Raw genomic sequence first — 14,981 nt, 5'->3', positions numbered from 1 at the left:
CAGCAGATCGTTGACTGTCATTGTCGGTGGCGACATGGTCGTCTCTGGCCAGGCACGGGACAGATGGGGCAACAGCACTACTGCCAACGCGGCCGAACAGTCAGACGGGCAGAATGGGATGCTCCTTGCTGACGAGGCCGCCGATGGATGGCATTGTTGTCACAACAATAACCTCAACCCCGACACGACACTGGCTCACCCACACACACCATGGCAGAACCCTCCCGTCCCCGCCCGCGCGTCAACCTCCGCAGCACGGCAGTCAAGCGTATCATGCAGGAGGCTGCCGAGCTCGCCGACCCCGACACGGACGACTTTATTGCTGGCCCGTTGGAGGTGGGTGTCGGCTCCGACACAACTGACACCCCCCAGAGCGATATCTTCGAGTGGCACTGCACGCTGCGCGGCGTCAAGGGGACAGACTACGAGGGTGGTGGGTAGCTGAGATGCTCCGCGACGTGCCCAGCTAACCTCCCAGGCCTGTACCACCTGCGCATCATCCTGCCGCCGACGTATCCCATGAGCGCGCCCGACATCGTCATGCTGACGCCGAACGGGCGCTTCGAGCTGGGCAAGAAGGTGCGGCTGGCCGTCTTACACGACGCTGACACGCGCGCAGATCTGTATCGACGGCCTGACGTCGTTCCACGCCGGCTCGTGGCAGCCGGCATGGGGCGTGCGGACCGCCATTACTGGCCTGCGCGCATTCTGGACGCAGGACGGCGAGGCGCTCAGCGCGATCGGCGCGCTCGACCAGCCCGCCGACGAGCGGCGCCGGCTGGCCAAGCTGTAAGTTTGGGGCTGGGGCTAGATGGAGGCAAGTGGAGCTCACGCGGGCGTCAGGTCTCGCGAGTGGACTTGCAGTTCCTGCGGGGAGTGTAATCTGTCCCTTTTGCCCGATGTCGACCCGAGCAAGAAGAACAAGGCGAGGGAGGAGGAAGCGCCGGCAGAGGGGTCGTCGTCGTCGTCTTCTGCGCCGTTGGACGATGGGCCCGCTGCATCGTCGAGCGCTGCAGCAGTGCTGGCGCCACAAGTGGAGTCGGCAGAGGGAGCAGAGCCTACATCTCAGCCAGCGCCGGCACCGCCATCACCACCGCCCGCAGCCCAGCCCGCCCCACCACCACCACCGCCCGCAGAGCAGCCTGTCACGCCGCAGCCCGCAGCCCAGCCGCGCCCGGCCCACACCGTGCCAGAACGCTTCATTGCCCCGGCGCCCGTCGCCGAAACCCCCGCGTCGACATCCCGCAGGCCGCCCCTCTGGATCGACGCGCTCATAGGCCTCCTCGTCGCCCTCCTTCTCAGCCTGCTCGCACGGCGCGCTTAGTGACCGAGCGCCGCCGCACTGAGGCCACTGTATCATGATGTCTGTATCGTTGTAATTCTATGCCATCTGATTAGAGCGCCGTGGGGTGGAGGGAGCGACGAGTCACAAGCGGCCGGAGCATGCTTGCCCCGAGTCTCGACGCGCCCGTACCCGCCCACAGCTCCCTCACTGCGCTCAGTCGCCGCTCGCGCTCGCCTCGAAACACTGCATATCGTTACGTGAAAAGGGTATATCTAACAATTCGCCACAACAAACACCAATGGCTCCTTCCGCTAATGCTCCCCCAATGCGCCAAATACCAGGCATAACAACACCTGTTCGTGAATATTCAATCAACACGACATACGCCTAGATGGAGAAGAAGGGTTGGTCGCTGTTCTGCTGCTGCTGCTGCGGGGGGCGGCCGAATGGGTTGTTGGCACCGAAGCCCGTAGCCTGCGACTGAATGCCAGTCTGCTGGACCGCAACGCGGTTCGACTGGTGGAACACGCTGCCTGTGGGCACACGCAGGTTTCCAACGTTGCCGAACGTGTCGAGGCCGTCCTCGCGACCACGGCCAATGAGGTTGGCAAGGTCCGCGTGGTTGCCGTCGTCGGCTCTGACAGGCGCCTGCCATGCAGGCTTGACAGTCGTCTTGGGAGGCGACGACGGTGTGAGCGGCTGCTGCTGCGTGAACGACGGAGAAGGCGTCTGCGACGTCGTAGCCTGGGGCACGGGAAGGAATGAGTTGTTGAAGCTGCTTCCTGGCTGAGGGTCAAGAAGCGACGACTGGGGCTGCTTGGGCGCGAACGGGTTGTTTGAGCCGTAGCCAGTAGGCTGGGGAAGCAAGCTGGCCTGCTGCTGTTGCTGGAGGAGCTGCTGCTGGCGCAAGTACTCTTGCTGTTGCTGCTGCTGGAGCAACTGCTGCTGGCGGAGCTCCTCTTCCTGCTGCTGTTGCTGCTGCTGGGCGAGCATCTGAGCGTGGAATGGCTGTGCGCGTCAGTGTCAGGCTCCGTTCCGGTTCGTACGATGCTCGTTACTCACGTTGTACGACGTGTACTGGGGCTGAAGCTGCTGCTGGCCCCACGGGTTGTTGACGTCCACGAGCTGGAAGCCAGTAGGCTGCTGGGCGAACAAGTCGACGGGCTGCTGGTTCTGCTGCTGGTAGAGGTTGTTGGAGTCGAGGTTCAAGCTGTCGTCGAAGAGCGCATTCTTGGTCGACTCCTCCGCCTCGCGCTTTTTCCGCGCCTCCTCCTCCTCGGACATTCTGAGGGCCTTCTGGAGGTCGTCCTCCTCCTGTCTGTCCTGGTTTCGGCGTCTCTGCTCGTCGTTGTTGCTGTCGATACTCGCCTGGAGAGCACGCTGCAGCTCGTCGTCGTCTCCACCGGTGGTACGGCTTCTCGTCGGCTGGGGGCGGCTGGCCGGTGTAGGTCCATCGTTCGAGTGACGGCGGCGCGGTCCACCATAGTCGTCCTCTCCACGCAAGCCGCTCTCCGCCAGGTTGCCGAGCATGCGGTCACGCATAGCACCACGAGACCTCCTCTCCGACCGAAGTCTCTCCTCGTCCTGCAACAGGTTCGTAATGTCCTTTGCCTTCTGGCGGACATTGTGGCCGACGTCCTTGCCCTGGTCGTCGACATAGACAAACTCCTTGAGCGTCTTGATGATGTACAAGTTGTCCTTGAAGTAGATGACGACGTTCTCAGATCCGGCATGAAGGCAGTAGTCGAGGACGGTGAGCGCCTAGTGATGTCATTAGCATTGCCCGCCGCTCCTTCGTCGAGGTGTTCTTCTTGGCGCCCCAGGTGATGCCCGAACCCCCCTTCTCCCACCCACCTTGAAGACATGGCGCCAGTTCTTGCCCTTGTCGTTGAGACGCTTGTCGAGCATCTCCATGATCTCGACAAAGTCGCTCCTGGGACGCTACGTCAGTTCGCAGCTCATGGGCACGTATGGCAGACGTACTGGTTGTACGTCAACTGCGCAATCTCGTTCATCTGGGTGCCCGACGGTCCCCAAGGATCGTTCGAGGTTGCGTCTCGGACCTTGGTCTGTGCAATACGTGTGAGCGCGAGCCGATTGGTGGCGGGCGACCCCTTGGCGCCAGGTAACAGCTCGGCGGCGTACCTGCGTGTCCGTGTAACCTTTGGTGTAGTTCTTGGCCACCCGGAGGGCTGACGCCGAAGTTAGTACTGCGGCTCATCGCCATCATGAAAGCCGCGCTCACCGCCTCGACCACTGTGAACAGAGTGTCAGCGACGGATCCGAGCGATAGTAACCCTTGCGGCTCGCAGAAGCCACAGCCAGCTCGGAGGTCAAGCGACTTACAAGTGCTGCAGGGACTGCGCCATGGTCTTGGTGCTAGTCTCTTGTAAGAGAGACGGAGAATGTACAAAGAGTAGTGTTGGAGGGTTGGATGGATGTGAAGCAAAGCAGCAACGACGACGACGCGAGCCCTCTCGGTTGTGGAGGGAAGGGGGGGAGGTGTAGCGGGCGGCGGACGGTGCGTGAAATGGCTGGTGGCGTCACTGCCGGTTGGGTGGGTAGGTCGCAGCAGGTAATGTAAAATGGCTTGCGCAGTCACTATTAGTATTAATGATTAGGAGCTGTGCCGCAGTGGGCGCTGATTAGAAAAAGGTGAGATGACGCCGTAACGGTGACGACGAGGGGCCCTAATAGCGCCCCTGGGAGCCAACGACAAGCGGACTGTGCGAGCGGGTGCGCCGAGCCCAGCGACGACGACGACGACCGCGGACAGTGACGCGGACCGACGCATATGCGCACTGCCTCACTCAGCGTGCCTCCCTCCACCTCATGGCCCAAAGCTCTGCCACCCGCCTACAAGGGCCACGGGATTATCTCATATCGCCGTCTTTCAATTCTCGTGGCTCTATGGTGACCCTGGTTGCATTTCTATCCGGCACCCCTGGCTGCAAGCTGGCTGCATGCTGGCTGCATGCTGGCTGCAGGCTGCAGGCTGCTCGCTGCGACACGCGACTGGCAGGTCTTTTCGGTGCACGCTGCTCCATCCTTGTTCACCATCACAACCCCTCCCCTCCCCCTCACTCACCCTCTCCCCCCTCAGCTACTCAATCGATAAATCACTGCCCAAGTGCGTCAAGCCGGCAGAGAGGAAGATAAGTAGTCTGCACTCCATCCAACCTACCAAAAACGAACAACGACCAAAAAGTTCCAACAACCCAAAAAGTCGACCACTTCGCGTCACAAAACTAGGCATCTCATCTCATCATGCCCCCCGTCTACGTCAAGCCTGAGAACGCGCTGAGGGTGGGCATTACAGATGGATACGCGCATTAGGTCACTGTTCTAACACGTTGTACAGCGCGCCGAGGAGCTCCTCGCGCTCGGCACCACCCAGTCGCAGGCACAGGCCTTCGAGTTCCTCTCCGAGGTTTTCCTCTCGTGCGTTTGCCGCATGTGTGGTGCAACGATGGCGGACAATAGCTCACAATTCACTACAGGAAGCGCTTCAAGCACGCCCCCATCCCCACCCTTGAGCCCATCATCATCAAGTACCTCGACCTCTGTGTCTCGCTCCACCGCAAGTCGGACGCTCGCGAGGCCCTCGTTCAGTACAAGAATGCTGCCCAGAACGTCAACGTTGCCTCGATCGAGAAGGTCCTTCGCCACTTCCTCGACCAGTCGGAGAGCAAGCTCAAGGCCGCCATGGAGCAGGCCGCCACCGAGGTGGCCGCTCTCCCTGCCTCGTCGGCCGAGCCCGAGGACGACGAGCTTCCCCTCCAGCCCCTGACCATGCTCCAGGACGCCTTCATTGACAGCGCTGGTGACCGCGAGCGCATCGAGCGCCGCCTCATCGGCCCTGCCCAGAAGTTCTGCTGGGACTCGTACGACGTCGCCCTCGACATTGCCAAGGGCAACGACCGTCTCGAGATCATCTACCAGGAGATTGCTCACCGCGCCTTCAAGTTCTGCAAGGAGCACTCGCGCAAGTCCGACTTCCGCCGTCTTTGCGAGCAGCGTCTCCGCAAGGACCTTGCCAACGCCACCAAGTATGGCCACCAGCAGCACGCCGTCAACCTCGCCGACCCCGAGACCCTCTCGCGTCACCTCGACACTCGCTTCCTTCAGCTCGAGACTGCCGTCGAGCTCGAGCTCTGGCAGGAGGCTTTCCGCTCGGTCGAGGACGTCCACGGCCTCGTTGCCGGCAAGAAGGGTGCCAAGCCCTCCATGATGGCCAACTACTACGAGAAGCTCACTCAGATTTTCGGTGCCGAGGGTGGCAAGCAGACCGCCGTCTTCCACGCCGCCGCCTGGGCTCGCTACTACCAGTACGCCGAGCGTGCCGGCACTGTTTCGGACCGTGCCCCCGCCGCTGTCCTTCTCTCGGCCCTCGCTGTCCCTCTCGGTGACGTTGAGACCAAGCAGCGTCTTGTTGCTCTCCTCAACCTCCCCAAGATGCCTACCCGTGAGGCCCTTGTGAAGGACGCCGGTGCCAAGCACCTCAAGCGTGTCCCCGCCGACGTCCGTCAGCTCTACAACATTGTCGAGGTCGACTTCCAGCCCCTCAAGGCTTGCAAGCTCCTCGCTCCCATTGTCGCCAAGCTCCCTGCCGACTTTGCCGCCTACCTCCCTGCCCTCCGCGACGTCGTTCTCTCCCGCCTTATCCAGGAGCTCTCGCGCGTCTACGAGACCATCTCCCTCCAGTACATCCTTTCGCTTGTCAAGGCCTTTGACGGCGGACCCTGGGAGACTGACATGCCCGCGCTTGAGAAGTTCCTCATGACTGCTTCGCGCCGCGGTGACCTCAACGCCACTGTTGACCACGTCGCCAAGACTGTCAACTTTGCCGCTCCCCCCGCGGACCTCAACCGCCTCTCCAACCTGGCCGTCTACCTCCACAGCGCCATCCAGTACCTCAACCCTACCCCTGTTGTCTCGCGTGCCGAGGCCTTCGCTGCGGCTCTTGCCGAGGCCGAGGAGGAGCGCAAGCAGATTGCCCACCGCCGCCTCATTGTCCAGAAGCGCCGCGAGCTTCTCGAGGAGGCCAACCTCCGTCGCGAGCGCGAGGAGTCTACTGCCCGTGCCGAGCGCGCCAAGCAGCTCGCCGAGGAGACTGCCCGTGCCCAGAAGGAGGCTGCTCGCCAGGCCGAGCTCGACCGCCTGCAGAAGATGATGGACGAGACTCGTCGCGAGGAGGCCCGCAAGCTTGCCGAGCAGCTCGCCAACAAGAACGGTCTCAAGGTCGACGTCGACGCCATCAAGGACGAGGACCTTGACACGACCAAGATTGTTGCCATGCAGGTCGAGCACATTGCCAAGGAGAAGCGCGAGCTCAACGAGCGCCTGCGTATCATTGCCAAGCGCGTCGACCACCTCGAGCGTGCCTACCGCAAGGAGGAGCGCCCTCTGCTTGTTACCGACTACGAGCGCCAGAAGGAGGACGACCGCAAGGCCCACGACCGTATCAACGCTCAGGCTCGCGAGGCTGCTATCACCCAGCAGAAGTACGCTATCGAGCTCAAGGCCCGTCTTGGCCGCATGATGCCCGACTACGCTCTCGCCCGCTCGGCCGTCGAGTCGCAGCAGCAGGCCGAGTTCGAGGCCGCCCGCAAGGCCGCCGCCGCCAAGATTGCCGAGGAGAAGTCTCGCTTCCTTGCCGGTGTTCTCGCCCGTCACCGTGCCGAGAAGGAGGCTCGTGAGCAGAGGGAACGCGAGGCCGAGGAGGCCGAGCGTGCCGCCCGCGCCCGCGAGGAGGAGGAGGCTCGTCTCACCGCCGAGCGCGCCGAGGCCGAGGCTCGTGCCGCCGCCGAGATTGAGCAGCGCAAGAAGGAGGCTGCCGAGCGCGCCGCTGCCCAGAAGGCTGAGCGTGAGGCTGAGCGCGCACGCGACGCGGAGAAGATCCGCCAGCAGCGCGAGCGTGAGGAGGAGGCTGAGCGCCGTCGTGCTGAGCGTTCTGGATCGGGTGCCGGATACCGCCGACCAGAGCCTGCAGCTGCCGCCGCCGCCCCGAGCAGCGGCGGTTACCGCCCCCCTGCTGTCGCTGCTGCCGGTGCCGGTGGCGCTGGTGCTGCCGCTAGTGGTGGTGGAGGATGGCGTGAGCGTCTCGCAGCCAAGAAGGCTGCTGAGGCTACCGGTGGTGCCCCTGCTTCGCCCGCGACCCCACCGCCGCAGAGCCCTGCCGCCAACGGTTCGCCGGCCGAGCCATCGCCGGAGCGTGGCGGCGTCTACAGGCGCGGCATGGGTGTTCCCCGTGGTGGTGGCGCCGGTGGTGGTGCTCGCACCCCGTCGGGCCGTGGCGGTGCTCGCTGGTAGGAGGACGGGAGTAGGGGAGATTAGACCGTTGTAGTCTTGCACGGTGCATGCATCTTTGGACCATGTGATGGACCGGGAGAGGTGTGGGGGCTCACCAATTTGAAACATTGTTACTCGCCGCGGCCTAGTCATCGGCCTCGGCCGTTAGCCGCCGGCGGAAGTCGTTAGCAGGGCCGTAGGTGCTGTAGGTTCAGGCCCGCGCGGCTGTGCGATATGCAGTTGTCACAGCTTGAGCGGCAGCTTGCCGCTCCCCCTCTCCGAGGAACGCTCGCCTGGCCTCAATAGGCCTCCGCGCCTCGAAACACGACGTGGCACAAACTAGACATAAGCGCACGGAGCGTTTCGGGTGTGCCTTCCCGCAACCAAGTATGTGCGACTCGCACCTGGGACCTGATTGACCCGGCGCGTGCCGCTGGGTGCCGAGGTGCCTGGGTGGCTCGAAGCATGCACACTCTCACGTCTTCACAGTGTGGCGTGTGGCGCACAGCACGCAAGGTGGTTAATGAAGTGGGAAACTCTACGAAACTCTATCTCGTACAAACTGTCAACATGCCAGAATCCAACACTGCGGTCCTTGTCCTTGTCCGTTGCCGCCGCAGCACGCTCAATAATACTTTGTACATCACACATTGACTACCTGGAGAACAATGACTGTGGGCGATACCAAGTCTACCGCGACATCCCATCTGCGGGGGTCCAGAGACCAAACCCGACAAGGGGAAACTGCTGTGCTGCTCGTGGTGATGGTGGAGATTGAGCGCGGCAGCGTCTATTATACCGAAGAACAAGAAAACTATGCGCAATGCCGACGCGCTGCCTACTCTGAGATATCGACACCCTCCAACAGACCGCCACGGTCGTTGCGCTCCATCGTCCTCATCGACCGCGAGTACCAGCCCTCGGTCGTTGCGCGGATATTCTGGTACATGGGGGGTCCGGGAATGTCGGTGGGCGACTGCGAGTCGAGCTCGTCGTCGGTGCCCGTGTGACTTCCGCGGCGCATGTGCTGGAAGGAAGGAGCCTTGCGGCCGTGCGCGTCGCTCGCCTTGCGGTGAGCTGGCGATCCCAGGACTGTCGACTCAAGCTCGCTGCCGGGGGAGATGGGGTCGGCGAATCCTGGCGAACGAGGTCCGTGAATAGAGCCCGCGTCCTTGGTGCTAGTGGCGACCGAGAGACCCTTGCTGATCTTGGAGATGCGCGAGTTCCAACGGCCGTTAAATTGAGGAACCGAGGGGTCGAAGGGGTTGGGGTTGGTCTTGTTGTCGTCGGCCTCGTCCATCTCGGCCGCAACGTCGCTGGCAACGAAGGGGTAGAGGCGAGCAAGGTCGCTCTGCGTGTTACGGCAGTAGTCCTGGCAGCCCCGAGAGCGCATGAGCATGGTCTGCGACTTGGTGAAGAGGTTGAAGGGCGTGTAGACGAAGGGAGGAGGGGGCTTGTCCGAGTCGGCACGGCCCGAACGGACACCGGGAGCCTGGACACCCGAGGCACGCGACTGCACGGGGGTGATGCGAGCCTCGGGGGCACCGAGCACAACCTCGAGCATGATCATCTGGGCAGGAACCTTGTCGTCGTTGTCCGAGGTGGGGAGGTCGAGGATCTCGGGCGAGAGCCGGGCAGTCTGCTGCAGGTCGGGCCAGCAGCGGAGAGCGGTAGTGAGAGCCTCAATGGCGACAGCGATAGCAGCCTGGAACTCATACAGCGTCTCGTCGAGCGACAGCTGCGACTCGTTGTCGGAAGCCTCGGCCTTTTGAACAGCGTCGTTGCATTGCTGTAGCACTTCGCCCATGGTGAGATTTGCACATGATCGAACGAATGACCGCATCGACGGTGTAAGCGGGTAGCCAACGTCCGGAAGACGGTAGGCAGGGATCTGGTGGCGAGCGAAGTTGTAGACGAGGACATCGAGGCCGTTGTCCGAGGCAGGGCGGATACCGAAAAGGCCGAGGTAGGCGCCACCGGCCTGGACGACAGGGCGAGTACCACGCTTGGCGTACGTCTTGCAGGCCGAAAGGAAGAGGTCCATCTCCTGCTTGGAGACACCCATGTTGTCGGCGAGGGTCTTGGAGAAGAAACGGGTCTCAGTGAGACGGTAGCCACGGGCGAGGTACGAGTCAATGTTGTCGTTCGAGGCACCGAGCTGCTTCTCGGCGGAGGGGAGGTCGTGCGAGGCAGGCTTGCCAGAGCCGATGCTGCGGACAATGAAGAGCATGACACCCTCCGACGTCTGGAGGTGAACAGTGATACCGTGAATCGAGCTCTCGTCATCGTTCGTGGCGTTCTTCTCGTCGTCCTTCTTGTTGGCGTCGTTCTGGCGAGTGCCGGTAGTAAGGACACGGTCGAACATGACGCCGAGGGACTCGACCGAGAGGTCGAGCTGGTGGGCGAGGAGGACACAGGCCTCGACGAAACGCGAACGGAAGAGAAGCTGCTCCCAAGCGGAGCGGTTCATGCTGCGGTCCGAAGTGGGCGCAGGCTCCGGCTTCCTGCCACGTGTGGAGATCTCGCGCAGAATACGGGGGACAAAGGGAGTGATGACGCCCCAGTTGAACGAGAGCTGGTAGAGCCACTGGAAGGTCGGGCGGCGAGGGTCGAGCTCTCCAAGCACACGCTGAAGGTCGGCGTCGGTCTGGATAATCTGCATTGGGATGGTACCGTCGTGGCGCACGAGGAGCTTGCCGGTCTGGTCAAAGGCGGCGCTGGCGACGACAATGTGGCGGGCCTTCTTACGGATGTCGCGACGAATGAAGAAGTCGGCAACGGCGATACCAATCGAAAGCACAATGATACACGCGCACATGACGGAAATGGCGATTGTAAGACGGGTCGACTGGGTAGCGCCGTTGGTGAGAGACTCGGCGTTGACCGTGGTGTGCTGGCGGACCTTGTACGAGGCACCGCCGAGACCGAGGTAGTGCATGCCACACACGGCGGTGGCAAGGAAGACGGCACAGGCGCAACGCTTCCAGAACGAGTCCTGCCACTGCTGGCGGAGGCGGAAGAAGAGCGAGAGCGCAATGGTGGCGGCAACACAGGCAAGGATCAGGGCGAAGACGACGGTGACTGCCGAGTACGAAGGGTCAAGGTCTGGGAGCCTGAAGGCGGCCGAGTAGTGCATGAGACCAACTGTGGCGCGTGTCAGACAGTCCCTTTGCAGCCCCATGGCTGAAAATGGCTCAACTCACTCGACAGGCCGACAATGACACCCGAGATGATACCACGCCACCACACAAAGTCTGCTTCGGAACCCAAGAACCAGAAAGCAAAGGACGTGGCAATGAGCGGGACGAAGAGCGACAGGACAGTCATGCCTGCCGAGAACTGGGCGCGGGGGGTCAGGACACAGACTGACACGGGGTGGGCGCAGGGTGGGCAGTGCAGGTGCGCCATGCGCCATATGCGCCATATGCGCCATATGCGCGCCATCAACTCACGTTCAGGTACCAGGTAATGTTGTTTCCACATGGCTTGAGACGGATAGAAATCATCGAGACGAAGTGCATTCCCCACACGGCGACGGCGGCGAAGCAGAGAGCGGCGAGGAGGAGGAGAGCGAGGTTGCGAATACCGCGAGACGATGTTCGTCGACCGATAACCAGGAGGGTGGCATACGAGCCAAGGATGGACACGAGGATGGAGGCAACGAGGACACCGGGCTGGGGGTGGATCGGCACGGCACGACTACGGTCGTAGTACCACTGGGCGAGCACGGCAGCATCTGAGAGTAGTAGTGTGAGCGAGAGGCGCCGTCGTGAGCTCGTCACTATCACTTACTGCTGCCACCGTTGCAGAGCTCATCCGGGGGGAAATCGCGGGCCATTGTGGGCGGCGATGGGTTGAGCCCGTGGGTTGGGGGGGGGGGAGAAAGGAGCTTGGGAAGCTAGTTAAATGGGTCTCGATGAATGTCAGCTGCTGCTTGTTGTCGAACGTTGCGTGGCGTAGTGTCTAAGGATTGTGTGGTGTGCGCTCGCTGGGCATTCGCCGTTGGAGTAGGGGTTTGGTGATTGCAGGGTGCGGGGCAAGGTCTGGATCTCGAAAAAAAACGAGTGGGAATCCAAGGTGGCAAGGAAAGTGAGACGAGACGAGACAGCGACAGAGACAGTGACACGGGCCAAAGTGAGGCGCAAGGAGGGAATGTGGTGGTGGTGGTGGAGAGAGAAACGAGACGAGCGACCTGGCAACGAGTTGCTAGCACCCAGGAGTGACAGTGACACGAGGCGACGGATTGTCGTACTTCGTTGTCGTCTGTTGCTTGCAGGCAAACTCTACCGCGACCTGGCCGCACCTCGCCCTTGTGCCCCCCCTCCCCTTTGGACGACGACCACGAGAGAGCCAAAGTGCTCTCGCAGAGTCTCTCTTGTCAAGGCACCTTCCAGGTCCCCCCAGGTACCGCAAAAGAAAACTCTACTAGTCATCATGACACCCTCGTGCCCACCCGCCGAGCCGTCGAGCGTCACCCCCCGCTTGCCACCCCTTGCGTCTGGCCCTGGCCTCCGGGCAGAGCTTGTACTGCAAACCCCCTTGGCCCGACCAACACCAGGCACGTTACCTCGGATTTGGGTTGCATACTGCCTGGGTGGTGCCGCCGCTTGCCGCACAACACGGCACATACGGCACACCTTTTTTTTTCTCCTAGCCTGCTATGCTGCATGGCCATGTGGTGGTGGTGGTGGTGGTGGTGGTGGTGGTGGGCGGAGACGAGTGGCACCAAGGCGACAGACAGACGTACGCACGACGCTTTGAGCTAGCAACCTTGCTCGGCAGCAGCCATAACGCGCCAAAAACGGACTCTTTAGACGCGGTGTCTGTCCACAATGCCTCTTGTAGGCCCAAATGAATGCAGACGCGCATAGCGTGCACATTCAAGTTTGCGCCCAACGTAGAGTGGACAAACGACCGGTGGTGGGGATGCAACAACAACACGAAGCATGCACAGCGCACAGCTCCTCCGTCGGGGCTGCTGCTTGCCCACCCGTCGGCCCGTGGAAACGGGACCTGGGTGACGAAGCAACATTCCGCACGAGCTGCCCTCTCCGGCCTAGAAACCGGAACGACGGCCGTAGACTGTGGAGTGGCTGCCGAGCAACGGCCAGCAACACGACAACGACGACAACGACGACAACGACGGGGTGACAGACGACGACAAGCAGACGGGCAGGCCCGAACACACGCGACGATCAGGACGGTCGGGGGCACGACCAGCCAAGATGCCGCACGGGGGGCATGAAGGGAAGGCGGCGACTTTGCGCACCCGCCCGTGCGACCAAGAGCATGCTCGACGCGACGACAAGCATGGACGCGAGACAAGAAGACGGTGGCGACGAGACAAGGAAGAGATGGATCTCACTCACGAGATTAGGGCCGGCGACTGGGCTGCAGGAGACGCAGGGATCTAGGAGGCCGTGATATGGCGGTGGTGGGGGGCGCCGTGCTAGTGATCAACACTTGAGCTGGGTGCGGTCGCCTTTGTGGTGGCCGTTGTCGTGGTTTTCGTCGTCTTCGTCTCAGTGGCGGAGGTCGTCGTCGTCGAGGAGAAGGAGATGAGATGAACACAGAGAAAGAGTCAGGAGATCGAGAGAGATCGTGGAGGAGGACCAAGTGAGACAGCTGGCTCCCCGGTGGCAGTTTGTAGTCTAGCGCGCGCGCGCGATGAAAGAGCCAGGACCATTATTCAAAAGAGGCGTGGTGTGATGTGTGTTGAGTGGCAGCAGGGGTCCAGGGGAGAACAGGCGATAGGCCCCAGGACCCGCTGGTGCCTCAAGGGCTGCAGGCCGCAGCAGCAGTCTGTTGTCAGCCAGCCAGCCCAGCCCAGCCGGCAGCCGGCTTTCTGCCTTGTGCCTTCTGTGAATTGGTGCATTTTGCAGCAGGCGAGTGAGCGCGTGGCAGGCAGTCGAGACCCGGGGGACGGGGTCCAGGGCTGCCGTGGCTAGGGGCTCGTGGCGCCCCCTCCATCATGATGGCGACAATTTGAGTCCCGGCAGGCGCGAGGGGCTTTTCAGCTGCAAGGCCCACGGAACACGGCCAGCATGGTGGTGCTCCCGGACTTCAGGCGAGGTCAACGAGCCAGGGACACACGCACCCCCCCTCCCTTCCTGGCCCTGTGACAGACCACTTGGCCCCTTCCACCCTGGGCTAGAGTATTATATTCCCCGGGACAAGAGGGAACAGACAACCAATGCACTGGCCGCATCGGTGCGGACGCACTGGCGGCACTGGGCGGCACTCGCGGCGGATCATGACTGCAACCAACAGCAAAACACACACACACACACAGCACGTAAGGCAGAGCTTAATGCTCGTGTGTACGCTCGCTCGCTGCAATCGTGACTGATGCACCTGCGTAAGTGTGTCTTATGCGCCAGGGTACACCGGCTGGATGCGCGCTATTGTTGTCTCTTTTTGTCGGGGCGGCGGCGTTCAGGCTCGGCCTTGAATGCGGATCTCCGACTGGCAACATGACGCAAGCCGGCAAGGCGTAGAGTGCATGCTAGATCTGGGAGAGAGGGTGAGTGCGTGTGTGCATCTGCATACATGCGATTGAGTGCCGCCGCCAGCCGCCAGCCGCCCCGTGCCCCCGCCCGCGCTGCGCCACAACCCCCAGCGCCACCCTTTATCGACCCTTTTATGCACTCTCCGACCGACCGACTGCAAGTCGAGAATGTCAGAACGCCGCACATTGATTCAGAGGAACCGAAGAAGCGACAGGCAAGCAGCAGGTGCAGCACACATGAAAACTTATCAACCGGCAACCAGCGCCCAGCCCGACCTCCCGCCAGCCTAGCAACCCTCCCGCACAATACGGGAGGTGTGGCGCACCCAGCTGCGTGCATTAGGCGAGCGCGCGACCGAGGCATTAGTCGGCATCAGGCTGCACCCAGGCCTTACTTATGCGAGGTGCCCCCGGCTAATATATACTGCTGCAGCGCAGCGCAGCGAGCGGAGCGATTGCTCAGGGCGCACGCAGCCAGCACACTGCCAGCGACATGGTTACCAGGCAGGCAGGCCACGAGCCAGCCCGCCGCGGGTCATGACGAGAGCCAGACTGAGCCGCGCTCGGCGCGGAGCGGCTTGTGCGGCGTACAGTGACTTGCGGCCTTGGCACATGGCGGCGGCGGGCATGGCAGCCGGCATGGCGGGCGGTGACTCCCCTCGCGTGGACGTGGACATGCACGAGCTCGCCGGCGTCGAGCAAACAAGCAGGCAAGCAAGCATGTATTCTGTGCCTCTCGGCGAGTTGGGTTCTGCGATCTGCGTGCAGGGAGGGAGGGAGGGGGTCGGTGCACGAGGCAGGCTGTGTGTGTGTGGGTGGTTGTCGCCAGCGTGGCTCAAGGTTTGAGGGCGCCCGTGCTGTAATTACAGCACGCGACGTCGTCGTCGTCGTCGTCGT

General features: G+C 62.3%; 5 protein-coding genes across 5 annotated transcripts; 2 read left to right on the top strand and 3 right to left on the bottom strand.

Moving 5' to 3' along the window:
* Window positions 1–141: 141 nt before the first annotated feature.
* Window positions 142–1,324, top strand: Ube2j1 (Ubiquitin-conjugating enzyme E2 J1; the record flags this gene model as incomplete). The annotated part of the gene is made up of 5 exons (XM_062768639.1): window positions 142–336; window positions 373–433; window positions 479–579; window positions 620–789; window positions 844–1,324. Exons 1-5 carry the CDS (start codon window positions 211–213, stop codon window positions 1,322–1,324), a joined length of 939 nt encoding a protein of 312 aa, XP_062624623.1. The 5' UTR covers window positions 142–210.
* A 190-nt stretch (window positions 1,325–1,514) lies between these two features.
* ent1 (Epsin-1) lies at window positions 1,515–3,915 on the bottom strand. The gene is made up of 6 exons (XM_062768638.1): window positions 3,632–3,915; window positions 3,431–3,477; window positions 3,269–3,354; window positions 3,140–3,218; window positions 2,348–3,046; window positions 1,515–2,293 (listed from the first exon to the last, which is right to left on the bottom strand). Exons 3-6 carry the CDS (start codon window positions 3,298–3,300, stop codon window positions 1,673–1,675), a joined length of 1,431 nt encoding a protein of 476 aa, XP_062624622.1. The 5' UTR covers window positions 3,301–3,354; window positions 3,431–3,477; window positions 3,632–3,915; the 3' UTR covers window positions 1,515–1,672.
* A 442-nt stretch (window positions 3,916–4,357) lies between these two features.
* TIF32 (Eukaryotic translation initiation factor 3 subunit A) lies at window positions 4,358–7,665 on the top strand. The gene is made up of 3 exons (XM_062768637.1): window positions 4,358–4,591; window positions 4,647–4,726; window positions 4,786–7,665. The coding sequence occupies exons 1-3, from the start codon at window positions 4,553–4,555 to the stop codon at window positions 7,595–7,597; spliced, it is 2,931 nt and encodes a 976-aa protein (XP_062624620.1). The 5' UTR covers window positions 4,358–4,552; the 3' UTR covers window positions 7,598–7,665.
* LOC62_02G002135 (uncharacterized protein) lies at window positions 5,236–7,524 on the bottom strand (the record flags this gene model as incomplete). Its single annotated transcript, XM_062768636.1, has 3 exons — window positions 5,236–5,253; window positions 5,282–7,238; window positions 7,514–7,524. The coding sequence occupies 3 exons, from the start codon at window positions 7,522–7,524 to the stop codon at window positions 5,236–5,238; spliced, it is 1,986 nt and encodes a 661-aa protein (XP_062624621.1).
* Window positions 7,666–11,499: 3,834 nt separating the features above from the next.
* On the bottom strand, window positions 11,500–12,445 carry LOC62_02G002133 (uncharacterized protein; the record flags this gene model as incomplete). Its single annotated transcript, XM_062768635.1, has 2 exons — window positions 11,500–11,768; window positions 12,328–12,445. The coding sequence occupies 2 exons, from the start codon at window positions 12,443–12,445 to the stop codon at window positions 11,500–11,502; spliced, it is 387 nt and encodes a 128-aa protein (XP_062624619.1).
* Between the last annotated feature and the right edge of the window lie 2,536 nt (window positions 12,446–14,981).

The sequence above is a fragment of the Vanrija pseudolonga genome, chromosome 2 (genome assembly GCF_020906515.1).
Source record: "Vanrija pseudolonga chromosome 2, complete sequence".
NCBI lineage: Eukaryota > Fungi > Basidiomycota > Tremellomycetes > Trichosporonales > Trichosporonaceae > Vanrija > Vanrija pseudolonga.
This window is presented reverse-complemented; position numbering and strand designations above follow the sequence as displayed.